This window comes from Colletotrichum jinshuiense, chromosome 10 (genome assembly GCF_051148585.1).
Source record: "Colletotrichum jinshuiense chromosome 10, complete sequence".
NCBI lineage: Eukaryota > Fungi > Ascomycota > Sordariomycetes > Glomerellales > Glomerellaceae > Colletotrichum > Colletotrichum jinshuiense.
Genome location: NC_139303.1, coordinates 338879 through 352923, shown reverse-complemented (window position 1 = coordinate 352923; position 14045 = coordinate 338879). Strand labels below are relative to the sequence as shown.

At 49.0% G+C, this 14045-nt stretch overlaps 3 protein-coding genes across 3 annotated transcripts; all 3 read right to left on the bottom strand.

Moving 5' to 3' along the window:
* Positions 1–1701: 1701 nt before the first annotated feature.
* Positions 1702–2852, bottom strand: EsH8_X_000080 (uncharacterized protein; the record flags this gene model as incomplete). Its single annotated transcript, XM_083274168.1, has 2 exons — positions 1702–2480; positions 2603–2852. 2 exons carry the CDS (start codon positions 2850–2852, stop codon positions 1702–1704), a joined length of 1029 nt encoding a protein of 342 aa, XP_083119560.1.
* A 5008-nt stretch (positions 2853–7860) lies between these two features.
* On the bottom strand, positions 7861–9867 carry EsH8_X_000079 (uncharacterized protein; the record flags this gene model as incomplete). Its single annotated transcript, XM_083274167.1, has 1 exon — positions 7861–9867. The coding sequence occupies one exon, from the start codon at positions 9865–9867 to the stop codon at positions 7861–7863; it is 2007 nt and encodes a 668-aa protein (XP_083119559.1).
* A 1597-nt stretch (positions 9868–11464) lies between these two features.
* On the bottom strand, positions 11465–12832 carry EsH8_X_000078 (uncharacterized protein; the record flags this gene model as incomplete). The annotated part of the gene is made up of 1 exon (XM_083274166.1): positions 11465–12832. The coding sequence occupies one exon, from the start codon at positions 12830–12832 to the stop codon at positions 11465–11467; it is 1368 nt and encodes a 455-aa protein (XP_083119558.1).
* Positions 12833–14045: the final 1213 nt, after the last annotated feature.

Here is a 14045-nt window from a genome sequence, read left to right as displayed (position 1 = left end):
CTTCAAAGCAAATCTGAATTTTTTGAGTTGTACGCCGGGCACGCATGTTGTTTCAAGTTGTTTTAATTGTCTTGATGGTTTGTCTCAGTTGATGGAGCTTTGGTTTGCCGGCATGTTGTTGCAATTTCTTCCCCTGGCGCGAGACTTCACCGTCCAGTTGCACCACCTGTCTGTCTGTCCCGCGGTTCAACCAGCACGCCGTTCGGCCCACTGACGGCCCCCGAGAAGCTTGGTGGCAAAAAAAAAATTTTGGTGCATGCAGAAAGAGTAAATCCGTCCACACAAAATGAACAAAAACAAGATTGCGGCCAGTGTGGATTGAACACACGACCTTCAGATAATGTGATTGAAGTTTGGAAGGAAGTTAATCCACTTCAGTCTGACGCTCTCCCAACTGAGCTATGTCCGCCACGATCTTCGAGATGTGCGGCGGATGCTGGGTCCTTGAAGCGAATGTGGGAGCGGGCCGAAGCCCAATTGACCCCACTAGGGCTAATTCCGCCCCGGTCGATTCCGGGACCAGGCTGCATGCTGAATGGGTGTACGCCGTGGCGACACGAGGTCACAAGTTGTTGTCCCAAGGGGCGAACCAGTTCCAAAGGCTTGGGGAGACGTCGTCGTGGTCGGTCGCTGTTCCGTCTCATCTCAGTAGCTGCTGTCCGTTTGCCGGGCGGTCGTGACGGGCATCTTCCGTGTCCGCTGCAGTACTAACATTAGTCACACTCGGCAATAAATCCACAGAAGCACTTGGATCCCCTGGCTCGGTTCTCATTGATTGGGCCAGTCGTGTGTTGGCAGAGGAAGACGGGCTGAGCCTGGTCATCATGACAAGGTGGCGATATACTCATTCCTACATCGCAGATGGACATAATCCGGTGATGACCCGAAGTGGGCCCCAGAGGAGCCCGCCCGGTGACCTTTCGGCACGGAACGACATGTCTCAAGACCTCTGCCGGGTTGACGGGCAAGAGGTGGGCAGCACTCCCTGCCCCGCCTATCCGGTCCGACGGCCCATCCACTCCGCCATCGCCATCCATCGTCCCGCTACGCCAACCAGCACAGTCCGGCATTTTCCCATTCATTAGGGACTCCGCCTTGTGGTCAATCCCCATGCAATTCCAGCTGGATACCGATCCATCAATCCTGCTGGCCGCCATGACTAGAGCCGACCATGCACAACGGCCGTGCCTGATCCCGCCATTTTTGCAGTTCGTATCGGCAGACAGACCGTTGCCTCCATTCCCAGCTGTCACCTCTGTGGGTGCCTTACAGGGCTGGACTAGACTGCACCGGCCCGCTCCCTCCAACACAATTCAGTACCTAAGAATACTCTTGGCCACGGTTTTCTCAGTACAGGAAGAAGGGCCTATTATTTTGATATTCATGTGGCGATGGTGGGTGTTGCCCATTTCATCCCCTCTGCGGCCATCATCTGGGGTATGACGCTGATGATGGTCACCAAATCACAGCGGGCTTCAGCCGTTAGCTGACGCTTTTAGGGCCGAACCCACTGTGTCTGTGCTCCCACCAGGGGACCCTTGGTCAGGGTCCTCTTTCAGCCGCCATGGCACCAAGGGAGACATCCACAACTAGAAGATTTTAAGCATCCGCTCAACTTTTATATTATCTAAAGAAAAAGTAATCCATCACGAAATAACTTGAAGTTGACATGATCCAGTGGCGTCCCTCTGACCGTGGATACTAGAATTTCATCGGCCTGGGCATTTTGGCCCTCGACTCACCCTTCCAACCCCCATCTGTCGGCCCTTGGGTTGATCTGAAGCTAGCCAACCACTCCCTGAACCATGACCAAATTGTTTTCAGTCCGCCTAGACACCAAGAAAAAATGCTTTCAAACCAATCGAGCAATGTCTCCCAAGGCATAAAGTAGACCGCGGCCGCAATTCCCATACCGACCAAAACGGCAGGGCCGGCAGCTGTAGCAACTGTGGCGCCTTTGGCGTATGCTGCACCTGCTTTGAGGCTCATCATACCGTACTGATAATGGAAAAATGCACCTCCTGCTGAAGCTTTGATGGAAGCCGTCAACTTTACACCGCAGGAAAGTATGCCCATAAGAGAAGCAACTATGCCTTTCCACTCGTGCCACCATCTTTCTCCTTCCTGGGGCTGATTTCTCATCTTCTGAAATTGTTGCCGGATATCTCGCTTCTCGTCCTCCGTGAAGTTGCGTTGGAAGCTTTGCTTGGCCTGGGCCCAACCCTTTCCGTTGGGGTCGATGGAAATTCCCACCCCACGGCCGAGAAACAAGCTGCCTTTGTGCTTTCTGGACTGCCATTTACGAAGCTTCGTGTCCCTGAAAGTGGAACTGCCATCGATGCAAAGTTGGCTGTTGATATTGTAACTGAATCCACATCGCATCACTATAAGCGACCTGATGTTACGTGGCACATGAAAGCGAATGTCGTTGAGGTGACCGCTGACGACCAATACGAGCTCGTGACACTTCTCACTTTTTGCTAGACCAGATAGTACAGCTTCAAGTGAATTGTACGTTGCCACAAAGACCGGAGAAGGGGCCCCTTCGTGTGATGTCAGATCAAGAGACCGCAGAGATTGAGACCATCAATGGATTACTCACATTTCCAGATCTTAAGACGGTGTCCCTTGAGATCGTCGAGTTTCATCGACAGATTAGAAGCACTTCGTTGACTACAGACAGCGATAAAGGTTCGGTTCTTGGCTAGAGTAGGCCTTCCGAAGGTCTCCTTAGACTCTTTCATAGTATTTTTGAACTCCTTCATGTCTCTGTTAATGAGATTGTACATTGTGTCGGTTTCGCAGTCGTACTCGTCTTCATTGGTGCCGGAAGACTCTTCGGAGCCGGCCATTGTAGATGAATTGTCTGACCAGTATGCGGACATAATGGGCCAATGTTGTTGTAAAAGGGGACAAAAGCAGTAGTGAAGGAGCTTTTGGAAGGCTGGTAGCGGACAAGTATCCGGAGAAGATGGTTCTGCAAAGAATGGAACTGAGTGGTGCTGGATGCAAGAGAGGTGAGGAAGTTGGGAAATGGGCCATGATGTGCTTCCAAGGACACTGGTCCTACTTATAGGCGGTGAACATTCCATCCGCTTCTGGCTCTCGGCAACAGACTCTCTGACTGCCTTCGCCTTGGTCACGCCCTTGAGTTTACCTTACTCAAACCGAAGGGAGGAAAAGGTAATTCGGAATCTCATGGTTAGCTGACACTGCATGAAGCCAATGTTCACATGATTATATTGTTTCATGTTGGTCCAAAATGATTGGAACACTGCCTTGCATGTACAGTAAATTTTCAGCCGTCGTTGATGTCAGATGCAAGGCGAGGCCAAAGACGCGTCAAACTGCCTTATCTCACTCATAATCGCGCAAGTCCTCCAGCCAATGATTTGAAAGAGACTTTAATGCAAGGTGAACCGGCAACGGAAACAATCGCAGGACCAATTACTTTACCGTGTATGAGACATTCGATTCGCTCGGCTTCTCACGAAGGGTAACTCGATTTTTTCGGCACCTGTAAGTTCTATTGGGTCGTCGCCGTTTCTTAGGGAAACCGAATTAACGCTTTACTACTCTAGGCAACATTATCCGCGCCCGCAGATGGTCTCATGAGTTCTCTCGTCTTTTCGCGGCTGCGATTCTGAGAACTTGACAAAAAATTTCAAATCGTCTGCGGATATTATTACACCTGGATACTCCCAAGACGTTGTTTTCAACCAAACACATTCAGCAACTAGTCAGTGGAGTGATTGTTTTGATCACGTCAACCTCAGTCGTAGAGTTTTTCAGGTTTCGTACGAAACAAGAGAGGTAGAAATTTCCCAGCATGAGCCCCAACACGCACAACAAGCTGCCTCTGCTGGCTGCTGCTGGCGTGCGAGCACCTCTACAAGGGATTCACGGATCAGTTCAAACGTACTCTGAACCTGCACAGTTAGACCCAATCCTTCGCCCCGGGCCAGCAAACCCGATTATTTCAACGACGAATATGCGGAATGCAAGTCAAGACCAACGTCAACCTCCGAACCCACAGCTTTCTCTCTCGGAGGGCCATTCACACCGAACATCCCCAGCCCCTAGACTTGCCGCAGGGGTGACCAAGAGAAAGAAAGCGGGAAAGGCACCCAAATATGGCAATGCGGAATGGGATTCAAACAAGGAGAAAATCAGGTTTCTCTACATTGTTACGAACCAACCGTTGAATACGGTCATGAAGCAAATGGCTCAGGCGCATGGATTTGATGCCTCGTAGGTTTGGTCGCCAATTCGGACTGCAAGCCATGACTGAATCCATTTTTTGATAACAGGCAAGCAATGTACAAAAAGAAACTGAAAGAGTGGAAGATGTTCAAGAACGAGTCGTCGCGTCAGATGGAAAGTCGAACAGACGAGTCAATTGAGCGACTAGGCGATCGAAGTCGACCCATGATGGCCCTGCCTGAAATACCAGAGGAATGCCATTCAGAACTGGCGTTTGCGTGGCGGGCACGCGGCTTACGATGGCCGTGCCCGGAGTTGAAAGCTCTGGAGTGCATGATTGCGTCGGCAGACAAGCATATAAAATGCCTCTTCAGTCAAGGCCGTGCCGGAGACAGAATCTCTGGATGGAAAGGCGACTCCTTTGGGTTGATCCCTCCAGAAGGCTACAAAGACTCCTCAAAAGAGTGGAAAATGATAGCCGACCAGTGCCACGGTGCTTCTTCCCTCATTCGGCAGAAAGAGGGGAGTCAAGAAAAATGCCAGAGGACCCTATTCAAAGTCTTCCAAGGCATCGACCGGCTTGCGCAGCAGGATGATCCCTGGATGCTGGTGTATCTATGGAGGATCATTCTATACATGCGCGGAATTTCGTACCGTATTGAACACCATAAAGTAGGCATTCCATCCGCAAGTCTTGGGCCCCACAACGATCATTTAGTTGGCCATGTAATCTCGAGCCTCGCAGGCCTGATTTTGATCAGGAAGGGGCTCAATTGCGAAATGGTGGAATGCCTCAATTCACTCCGCGTTTTCCCGCTGGACATTATGAAGCTGGCGATAGAGCGGGTCTTCAAATGCTGCATAGATTCGTTTCAAAAATACCTCGGGGAGTCGCATCCTGTAGTGCTGTTCATGGTCGCTCGGTTTCTAAGATACTGGCCCGGAGAACTCGCGGACCACGTTTTGCCGAACTTCGAGGTTCTCGTGGCCCGCTCAGAAAAGGAGTTCGGGCCTTCTGACGAACGGACAATCTCCTTTCTGACTGAGTACATGTATGTTGCCCACTATCATGCGCATGATAGTTCCTTGACATGTCGGTTAGCTTTGGTTTTATGTCAGAGGTGTGAGAAGATGGAACCTGTACCTCAATGGGGGAAAAGGACACACGGCCTTGTGCTTGCTTCAAAGTTGCTGTCGCGTATGGATAAAGAGAATGGTAACATCGGCCGGTGGGAAGCTCGCTTACACCCTTTGGCGACAAAGCTCCGTAACGGTGATCGGGAATCCCAAACGAGAGCCTTGCAGATCCGACGCATGATGGCCCAGTGGTATCAAGAGGCTGGAAACGAGGCACAAGCTCAGAAAGAGAGAGATGCTGCTGATGAGATTTTCAAATGTATGAGAGAGTTGTTTGTGCAACAGGGCGATTGGAATCTGAGCTGGTCATTTCCAAGTGCGCAAGGCTGTGCTTCCGAGCTTGCTCACAAGATCCTCGAGAAAGTAAGCAGTGTTGGGCATGGGCCATGTAAATGCTGATAAAGCGTCATCGGAGCTACCAATGAGAAACATCGCTTTTATATAACACTTGGTAATTAAGTAAAGACTATCATTCATGCGTCTTCTTTGGACAAGAACATCATCACGTCACTGTGCTAGTCCAGACCGAAGCCATTTTCTCTCGGTTCCATGAAACAGTGTCCACCGCCCGGCCCTCATCCACATCAACAACAAGACAAGTTACGTGCTTGCGACGATAACGCCCTGCGTCGACTAACATATTTGTGTGCACAGTCTACACTGAGTGTGGTGTTCCCGTCCCACTTTCCCCGTATGGATCCATCCAATTAAGCACCCGCATCGCGGCCCTCATGGTCAAGACTTATAGCAGTCAGGCCAAGCAAATAACCCTTCCGGATAATTAAAGATCATCAGAACACAATGCTCTGAAGGTTCGGTAGTCAATTATAAACAACACACGTTCTTAGACAGCCGTTAAAAACAGCATCCGAGGAGCCCAAGTTTAGTATATAATCTAGGGGTAGAATCGTGCCTTTGCTTGCCTTTATTGACTTCAAGACAAACATGCCGGTCCGTGTCATTCGCATCGTTCCAATCCGAGCCTGGATTCATGGGAAGTGAGGAAGTGAAGACGTATTTGGCCTTTACATATCGCGTATGACTATAACCATGGGTGTCTTCTTGAATAAAGGTTGCAGTATACGGGCTCGACTCCAAAGTCTTCTTAGTCTAATTATTATACCTTCAACGACAGCGGTGACCACCTATTTTGCCATTGATATCATCTGACTCACACCAAACGTTTCATTTCACGATGGGCCGCTTGCGTGACCAGCAGGACCTTGGTCTAAGAACTGCTCAATGACATTGGCAAGGACACCGTATGTGAGGCCAAGACAATGTCTTGGGGCAAGTGAAGAACTTAGGTGCTGCATCTCCAAATACTTAAAGACAATCATGTTGGAGGCTGAGGCCGGTTCATATTGCCAATTATTGAATATCTTGTCGTTGATAAGTCACATTTCCTTCTTTCTAACAGCACCATTTGAGCACCTGTCCCCGGTGTTGATGAGTAGGCTTCAGAGATGTCAGATAGGGTGTTTCAAGTAAACGTAACCTAGATTTGGCGGTGACGTGAGCCGGCTGCAGCCAAGTAGTCCAGCAGAATTCAATCCAGCACTAATGCCGAGTTGTCTGGATTCTTCATGTCTCCGTCTAGGCTTAAAAATACCCATGGGTAACCACCTGTGGTTCAAACCATTCAAACCATGGTTTGAAATGGTTACCCATATAGGTAGGTGGGTAGTGTGGGTAGATGGGTAGTTTGAGCATGTGTGGTTTGTGGTTTGTGTGGTTATAACCAGTAGGTAAAAAAAACTATTTTAACCATAATAACCACAAGCAAAAATATTAATACCCTATTAAATTCTAAATAATATAACTTATCTATAAGAAACCTATAAAGGAACTTTTATTCTAAGTTAATCTATATATTTAAAGTGTTATTTAGTGTTTAATAAAATTTAGGGATTTTAAAGAAGATTATTATAATTAATTATTGCCAGTAAATAACTATAAACCATCCCCATGTTTTTTTTTTCCTACCCGTCCCTATGGTTTACACAGTCTACAGTACCCACGCAACCATAAACCACGCTTATGGTTTACCCATAAAAACCGAACCACCACTATGGGTAACCATGGTTAACCATGGTTCGGGTATTTTTAAGCCTATCTCCGTCCAACGCTTAATAACATTCACAATTTCCGGAGTCAGAATTAATATCGTGTAAACCTTCAACTAAGGTTTTGGGTTTGCCGGCCAGAATACGGGCACGCCGTTAGCAGTGGCCGGCAGCTGACCGCGGTAGCGAACCTCGGAGATTCCACCTCCGAGCTGCCAACGGCGATATCTTCACTACTATTGCTGCTGCTGCTGCCAATTTTCCTATTTTCTATTTTCGATATACCAAACAAGACTAAAGCCTTGAGTTTACTGTGTTTGATTTTCTGCCTGTTCGGGTACCCTGTGATACCAACATCAATCTTTGAATCAGTTCTTTGAAGAAAGGTTTAATTTCAACATACTGATATCTTATTCCCATTTCACCTAGTGGGGCTTATTAATGTCCTGTATCGTCAATGTATATCAAAACATTCCTCCCTCGGCTCATTTATGAGATATTCTCCGTACATAATACCATCAACATATGCATCTCCCCGAAAGTAGTATGCTCCTTCATTTCGACGTCGTAAAACAATTGGTGAGGGCACCCCCCACATCAGGGTGACTATATCACCAACTTCTACGCCAACGTGGCCAAGACCGAGCATTCCCTTGGCCGTTTTAAAAAGTGTTCGATGCCTGTTGATAGAACCCAGAGTATAGCGTAAGTCCTCTGCGAACAGCTTAATTTTCCCAGCTTCCAACGGTCCATTCGAGGCTAGCTCTCCATACCTTCTCTTCAAGGCTATGCGAATGAAGCCATCTTGTTCCGCAGTCAAAGTCGTAGTGTCTATGGTCTCCAAACGCATTATCCTACGACACACCCAGGCCAACCCTTCAGTCACGTTGCCCTCTGGTTCTGCGCCTCGTTTTGGTACCCAAATGTGTGCATAGCGTAAGAAATTGTCGCGAGTAACTGTTCTCCAAATGTAATCCTCCGCGGCACCCGAATCCTTGCCTAGCTTCATGAAAGCAGCGATACTAGAGAACCATTTCTCGTTACTTTTCAGATACGCCGGGATGTAAGGATTTTCTTGAATCCAGTCTGGAGGTGGCATGACTTCTACGATCTCATCTACCAAGCATCCCCGTCGATGCAGACAACCCAAGTTGTTTTCAAGTACACCAGGTATGGCCTCGATCTGTCCGGATTTTCCGCCATAAGCCTTGTAATGGCTATTATATTTGATCGGGTAGGGTTTGACGCCGTATTTACCAATATCTCGCCAGTCAGGAACCCATGTGGGCAACGGCCCGTTTGGATCTCCCGGGTTGACACAATCGAGGCGAAAATACGCGTCTTCGCTTGCACTTCTCAGGAGGAAACGGGTAACTCGCGTGAAAACTTCGACGAAGGACAACGTGTAATCCGCTCGCAGTTCATGCTTGCTTTCATCGGCCACTAAGCCAAGCAGGCCGAACATGAGATCGCGCGGGTCTGTCGCGGTGTAGTGAGGTCTATGTGGTGCAATGCCGTACACCCAGAGAAAATTCGCCATGTCAAAGTGACAGCCGGCTTGATGCCGAGAGCGTACTATTATTGCCTGGGGCGGGTACAATGTCCCTGATAAACCGCTGAAATGATGTTTCCGCCGTGGATCATCAGGCGGTACAATCCCCTTACACCACCACAGTGCTGTAAATGTGGCGTCAAACACCTCCAGCGACGCTTTTCTTGTTCCAACCATGACAAGTGATTGTCGCGCCAAGACAACCTCTTGTACAATCCAAATACGATGCCAGTAGTCCCTCTTTAACACGTTCTCAACGCCATCTCTCATTGTCGATGACCCATGCGACAAAAAGTCACATACAAGGTCATAGAGAGCCAGCTCTAATTCCGAAGCATCCTCAATATGGTTTGAATCAGAGTCCAAGCATATCTCCACATACTCTCTGGCCTTCGAAACTTTGGACCAATCTCTATCAAACTCCAATGCACCCGCAGCATGAAGTCTTGCACCCACTCGGGAGACCACGTCCATGACCATGTTGCTCTCCTGACAACCTGGGCCGAGCCACAGATAGACCAGATCCGCGCGGCTAAAGATATCTTTCATGATATTAACCTGGCATATCTTTTCTTTCAGATCTAACTGCGCAATACAAATCGCGTCGATCCAGATCCACGACTTTACCTCATTCTGACGAAGCTGTTGCAGAGCGCTGTACAAGTTAATGGTAACATGCATCGGCTCTCCGTTGATTTTGACTGTCACTTTGTCATCAGGGTTTCCCCAGACATATGACAAAGCGGCAAATGAGATGTCTGAGTTGAGTGATGCGTGTTGAAGCTCCAGCCTGAATGTTTTAGATTGGTCATTTTCGTCGCCAAGGTCGGTGAACCGAACGAGTCTGATCTCGCGTTGAGCCGGATCAATAAAGGAGTATGGGAATGTGCCATTATGCTGATAAGCCATTGTAATGAAGCAACAGCGTGTGGATTGCAGTGTGATTGTGATATTGTGGATAACAAAATCTGAGTATAAACAATGATTCAAGTTATTTAGCGAGAGAAGAAGGCTTCCCTAAACGACGCGTAAGCATACCATGCTAGGTGGTGGGCTGACTGCTTTAAGTAGATTTTGGAACAGGGCAAAAGTTGCAAAGACGCACTCGCCTGCCTGCAAGGTGTCAGCTGACCCAACCCACTGGAGCGGCCAAAAAACTAGGCTAGCGGGAGTTGCTGCGTTGCCTATTGGATCGCAACATTTGTAGGGGGTATCCTCTATTTATGATTGAGAGTGTCCTCGGAGTGTCACTTTGGCTTCGTCTGTTTGTTGTGGCAGCCCTTTCGCTGCGTATGGCAATGAAGACTTGCCATAAATACGACTAATCAGCAAAGCTTCAAACGATTTGAAAAGGAGTGACTACTGAATTTGAGGATGCTCTGGGGCAGACAAAATACGGGGTCGAGGCTGTGGGTGAAGGTAGTGAGGACATGTCGAAGCGATTAACGAGGCTACAGCTTTTGTGGGCGCTGTTGGGCGACTTTTGAACCGAAATAGCGCGGTGGAGCGACCGAAGAAAAAAATACGGGATAACGCCGTATAATACAGGAGAAAACCTCCCACACAGCAGGGCCCTCGCCATTGTTGGTTGCGTTGGTTGTATCATGAACCTCACTGCGGGAGCGGGGGCCATGCATTTGCCCCCACTGGGAGAGTCTGCTGCCACGCCATTGCTGGGCTGTATCGCTCTGCCCCCTCTCGGTATGATACTGGTATTGCCACAAACTACATCTCGAGACATCTTTTTTGCCTTGGCCCGCCATCCCGGACAGTCGACAGACAGAAAACACAACAAGGCTGGCGGCACCTCCGGGTGGCATTTTACTAGCACCGCACGCGGAAGGCGGACACTGAAATGACATGATTTCGCTGAGCTCGGCGCCTGCGGTTGGTGCTGGGGGCAATTTGTGAATCGAATGATATCGCGTACTGACACAGTACAGGAGGCCACCAACGGGCAGGGACAGGTATATGGCAATGGATGCTGCGCCGCAGACAATAAAAATGACCTCCAATCACCAAGGCTGGGGCCCTTTGCCACCCTCCGCATTAATGATGTGATGGCCGAGGATCTTGGCGGCAGACTACCAAGTGTGGCCAGGCAAGTGTGCTGGGTGCATGAATGGCTGGCTGGCTGGTCAGCCGGCCGACCTCTCCAATAATCCGTCCTTATCTGATGGGAGGACATGGTGGATGGGCCAGTCGTCTTGTTCCAACAACGCCCCACCGTCCTGCCCCGTCAACTGAGAGATCCCCGGCTATGCACACCGACATCCCGGAGGCCGTTTAATGCGGTTAATGTGACTTGATGGTTGACTACTTCTCTCTTTTAACCAACTTTTTGACTAAGCGATGGTAGGCTTTACGGATGATGCGCTGCTGACTACGGCGGACTGGATTACGTATGGCAAGATAGCTGTACTTGTCCAGACTGAACCTACTTTCTCTTGGTTTCGTACAACAGCTTTTTGTCTCTATCGACTACTTGACATTACGAGACTTTCCATTATATAATTAGAGACTCCATATGCATTCCCTCCCGCGTGCAGAACGTATACGCAATATCCAACCTAGCTGGAGACTGTCCATCAACGACATCTGCCCAAGACATGCTCTCGATCCTCTGCCACACAGCAATTTGTTCCATGCTCTTTGCCGTTTCCCGCTCTCCATTCCCATCCTCTTCAATCTCGATTGCCCGCTCAACTACCCTGGCAGCATAGATGCTATCCCAAACAGCCTCGCGTATCGGCTGCTGTCGTAAGATCCTCAACACCTCGCGCCGGACCACGGGGTGCCGGCATTTGACACCAATGATGTAAAGAACGGGGACAATTCCGATCTCCGGCGTAAAAGTCGGCTTCAACGACCCCGAATACCGCTCATGCGCCGCCGCTACGTAGCTTGCCAAGGCTACGCACTGCCGGAACTGGGGCAGGAACTTGTCATACTCCATTTCCTTACCAGGCCCGTGACCACTGAGTAAAGTCCATGAGATAGTATGTTGTAGGCGTAGCAGTGATATCAGCGGGTAGGTTTCAGAATCTGTCTCGTAGGAGTTGCCGAGTTGCAGCATGTTTTCGAAGAGACTCAACCACGTTTCCAACTGCCCAAGAACGATATCCTTAGGTGGCAAAGGTGACTGCGGTATCTCATCCACCGGGGACATTTGCGCCGTATAGTGCAGTATCATTACCCGAGCGACGAGAATCTGGAGCTGATCAGCGGCTTGGTCGAAGGACCGAAAGGCACTGTCAAAGGGTGGGAATTGTGGCGTAAGTGCCTCTTGGATATAGGCCGGAGTCCAGTCGATCAGAAATGTTACGGCCTGTGCATCGAGACGGCGGATCTGTCTTGTGACCTGACGTATAACTGTGCGGACCCCAGAGGGTTTGGCATCGTCATATACATTATTGTTGTTCAGCATAGACTTGTCGATGTTGCGCAAGAGCTCCACGCCTCCGCGTAGGTGCTTTACTGCTTGTACATAGTTGCCCGCCAGATGATCAAAACAGGAGAAGAGATAGCAGACCAAAAGGGTGATTGCTGTTGTTTCAGTGCTGTCGCCAATCTCTAGGTTCAGAAGCAGTTGAATGGCCCGATTGTAGTGAAGCAAGGGAGACCTATCCGATGGCCTGCACTCCAAGGGTTGCGGTCGATGAGCACGGTCGTTAGAAAAGCCATCCAGGTAGTTCTGGTGGATCAATGCCAGAGCAATGGCGGCATTCCGCACCGCTGGCACTGTTTGGGCGAAGAACATAAGAGTCTTCCGCCACGATTCGCAGGGTTGGTATTCATTCAGATGCTTGATCGAAACATACTCGAAAAAATACATTGCCTCTGTCTGGGCCGACCCAGTCACTGGCAAGATCATAAATGGTCCGAGATTGCGCACAATGGGGCCATGGTATTTCGCGTGCCATTGCTTTGGCTGATACGCACTGATCGTCGTGCAAGGGCGGTAACTGTTGCAGCCATCTTCTCCGTTGTGCTTCTCGTGGTGATAATGACTCGATCCAATCTCGGTCTTGAAAGTGAGGTGTGTTTCACTGTAGCCATCACAAGTGCGACCTGTGGACTGGCATTTCAAGCACGAAGGCCGAGTTAGATCGCATTTTATTCGTCTTGTCCTGGGAAGAGCACCGGGTTTGAGTGTCAATTTTTTAAATCTTGGACCACAGTTTTGACCACAATGTAGCAGTTCACGGAGTCAAGACTCACTTGCAGGTTTTACAGCCTAGCCTTGACTTTGGGGCGAATTTGCGAGGTTTTTTCCTCCAAGCTTGATTGGCCGTTTTGGTGCTTTCGTTCTTAATCTTGTCCATCGCGTTGGTGGTAGCTGGCCAAGATTTGCAGTCGGCGTCGTTTCAAGCAACCGGTAGTGATAGAGTCGCAAGAGAACCGTCCATTCGTCTGTTCGTATATCAGCGGGGAAGTCATCTCTCACATCCCTTGCGATATACCCTTTGATGAGAAATGCGGATGGTACAGAAAAAGGGTGCCTGGAGAAAGAACGAAAGATGGCCCAATCGGGATAAATCCTGATAGAGACTAGTGCTTATCATGATGAATATTCATTGGCCAGTTCGTACAGGTGGGGCATCAAGACACGAGACTTTTGTTATACTGTTAGTGGGTCACCCAAGCAGCAATCGTAATTGGTCAGGAAAGGACTTCGCAATTTCAGCTGATCGGGATAAATCTCACGATGCAGCTGGCCTGATCCTGATGGTCCTTAACGACTAGTTCGTATCAAAGTATCTATCTATTCATTGGTTTGTTCGTATAAGCGGAGCGCCGATAGAATGTGTGTAATGAGCAATGGAAACCAGCAAACTTGAGGGACAAGTGAGTGTCTTGGAAATCCAACTGGTATAAATAGTTGTCTAGCATCGCAATTGTAACAGTTGCAATGATGAGTGTCGCCAAACTGTCTTGAAAGAAACATAACTGAAAATTCAATGAGAAACCTTTTGGGAATAACAATGAAACGACTTGTGCTTCCCCTCGTTCTTTTCGCAAGCTTAGGGTGCAAAGCCGCTAGCTGGCATGATCCGAGCATGGTCTATGGATTTGACAATGTGAGT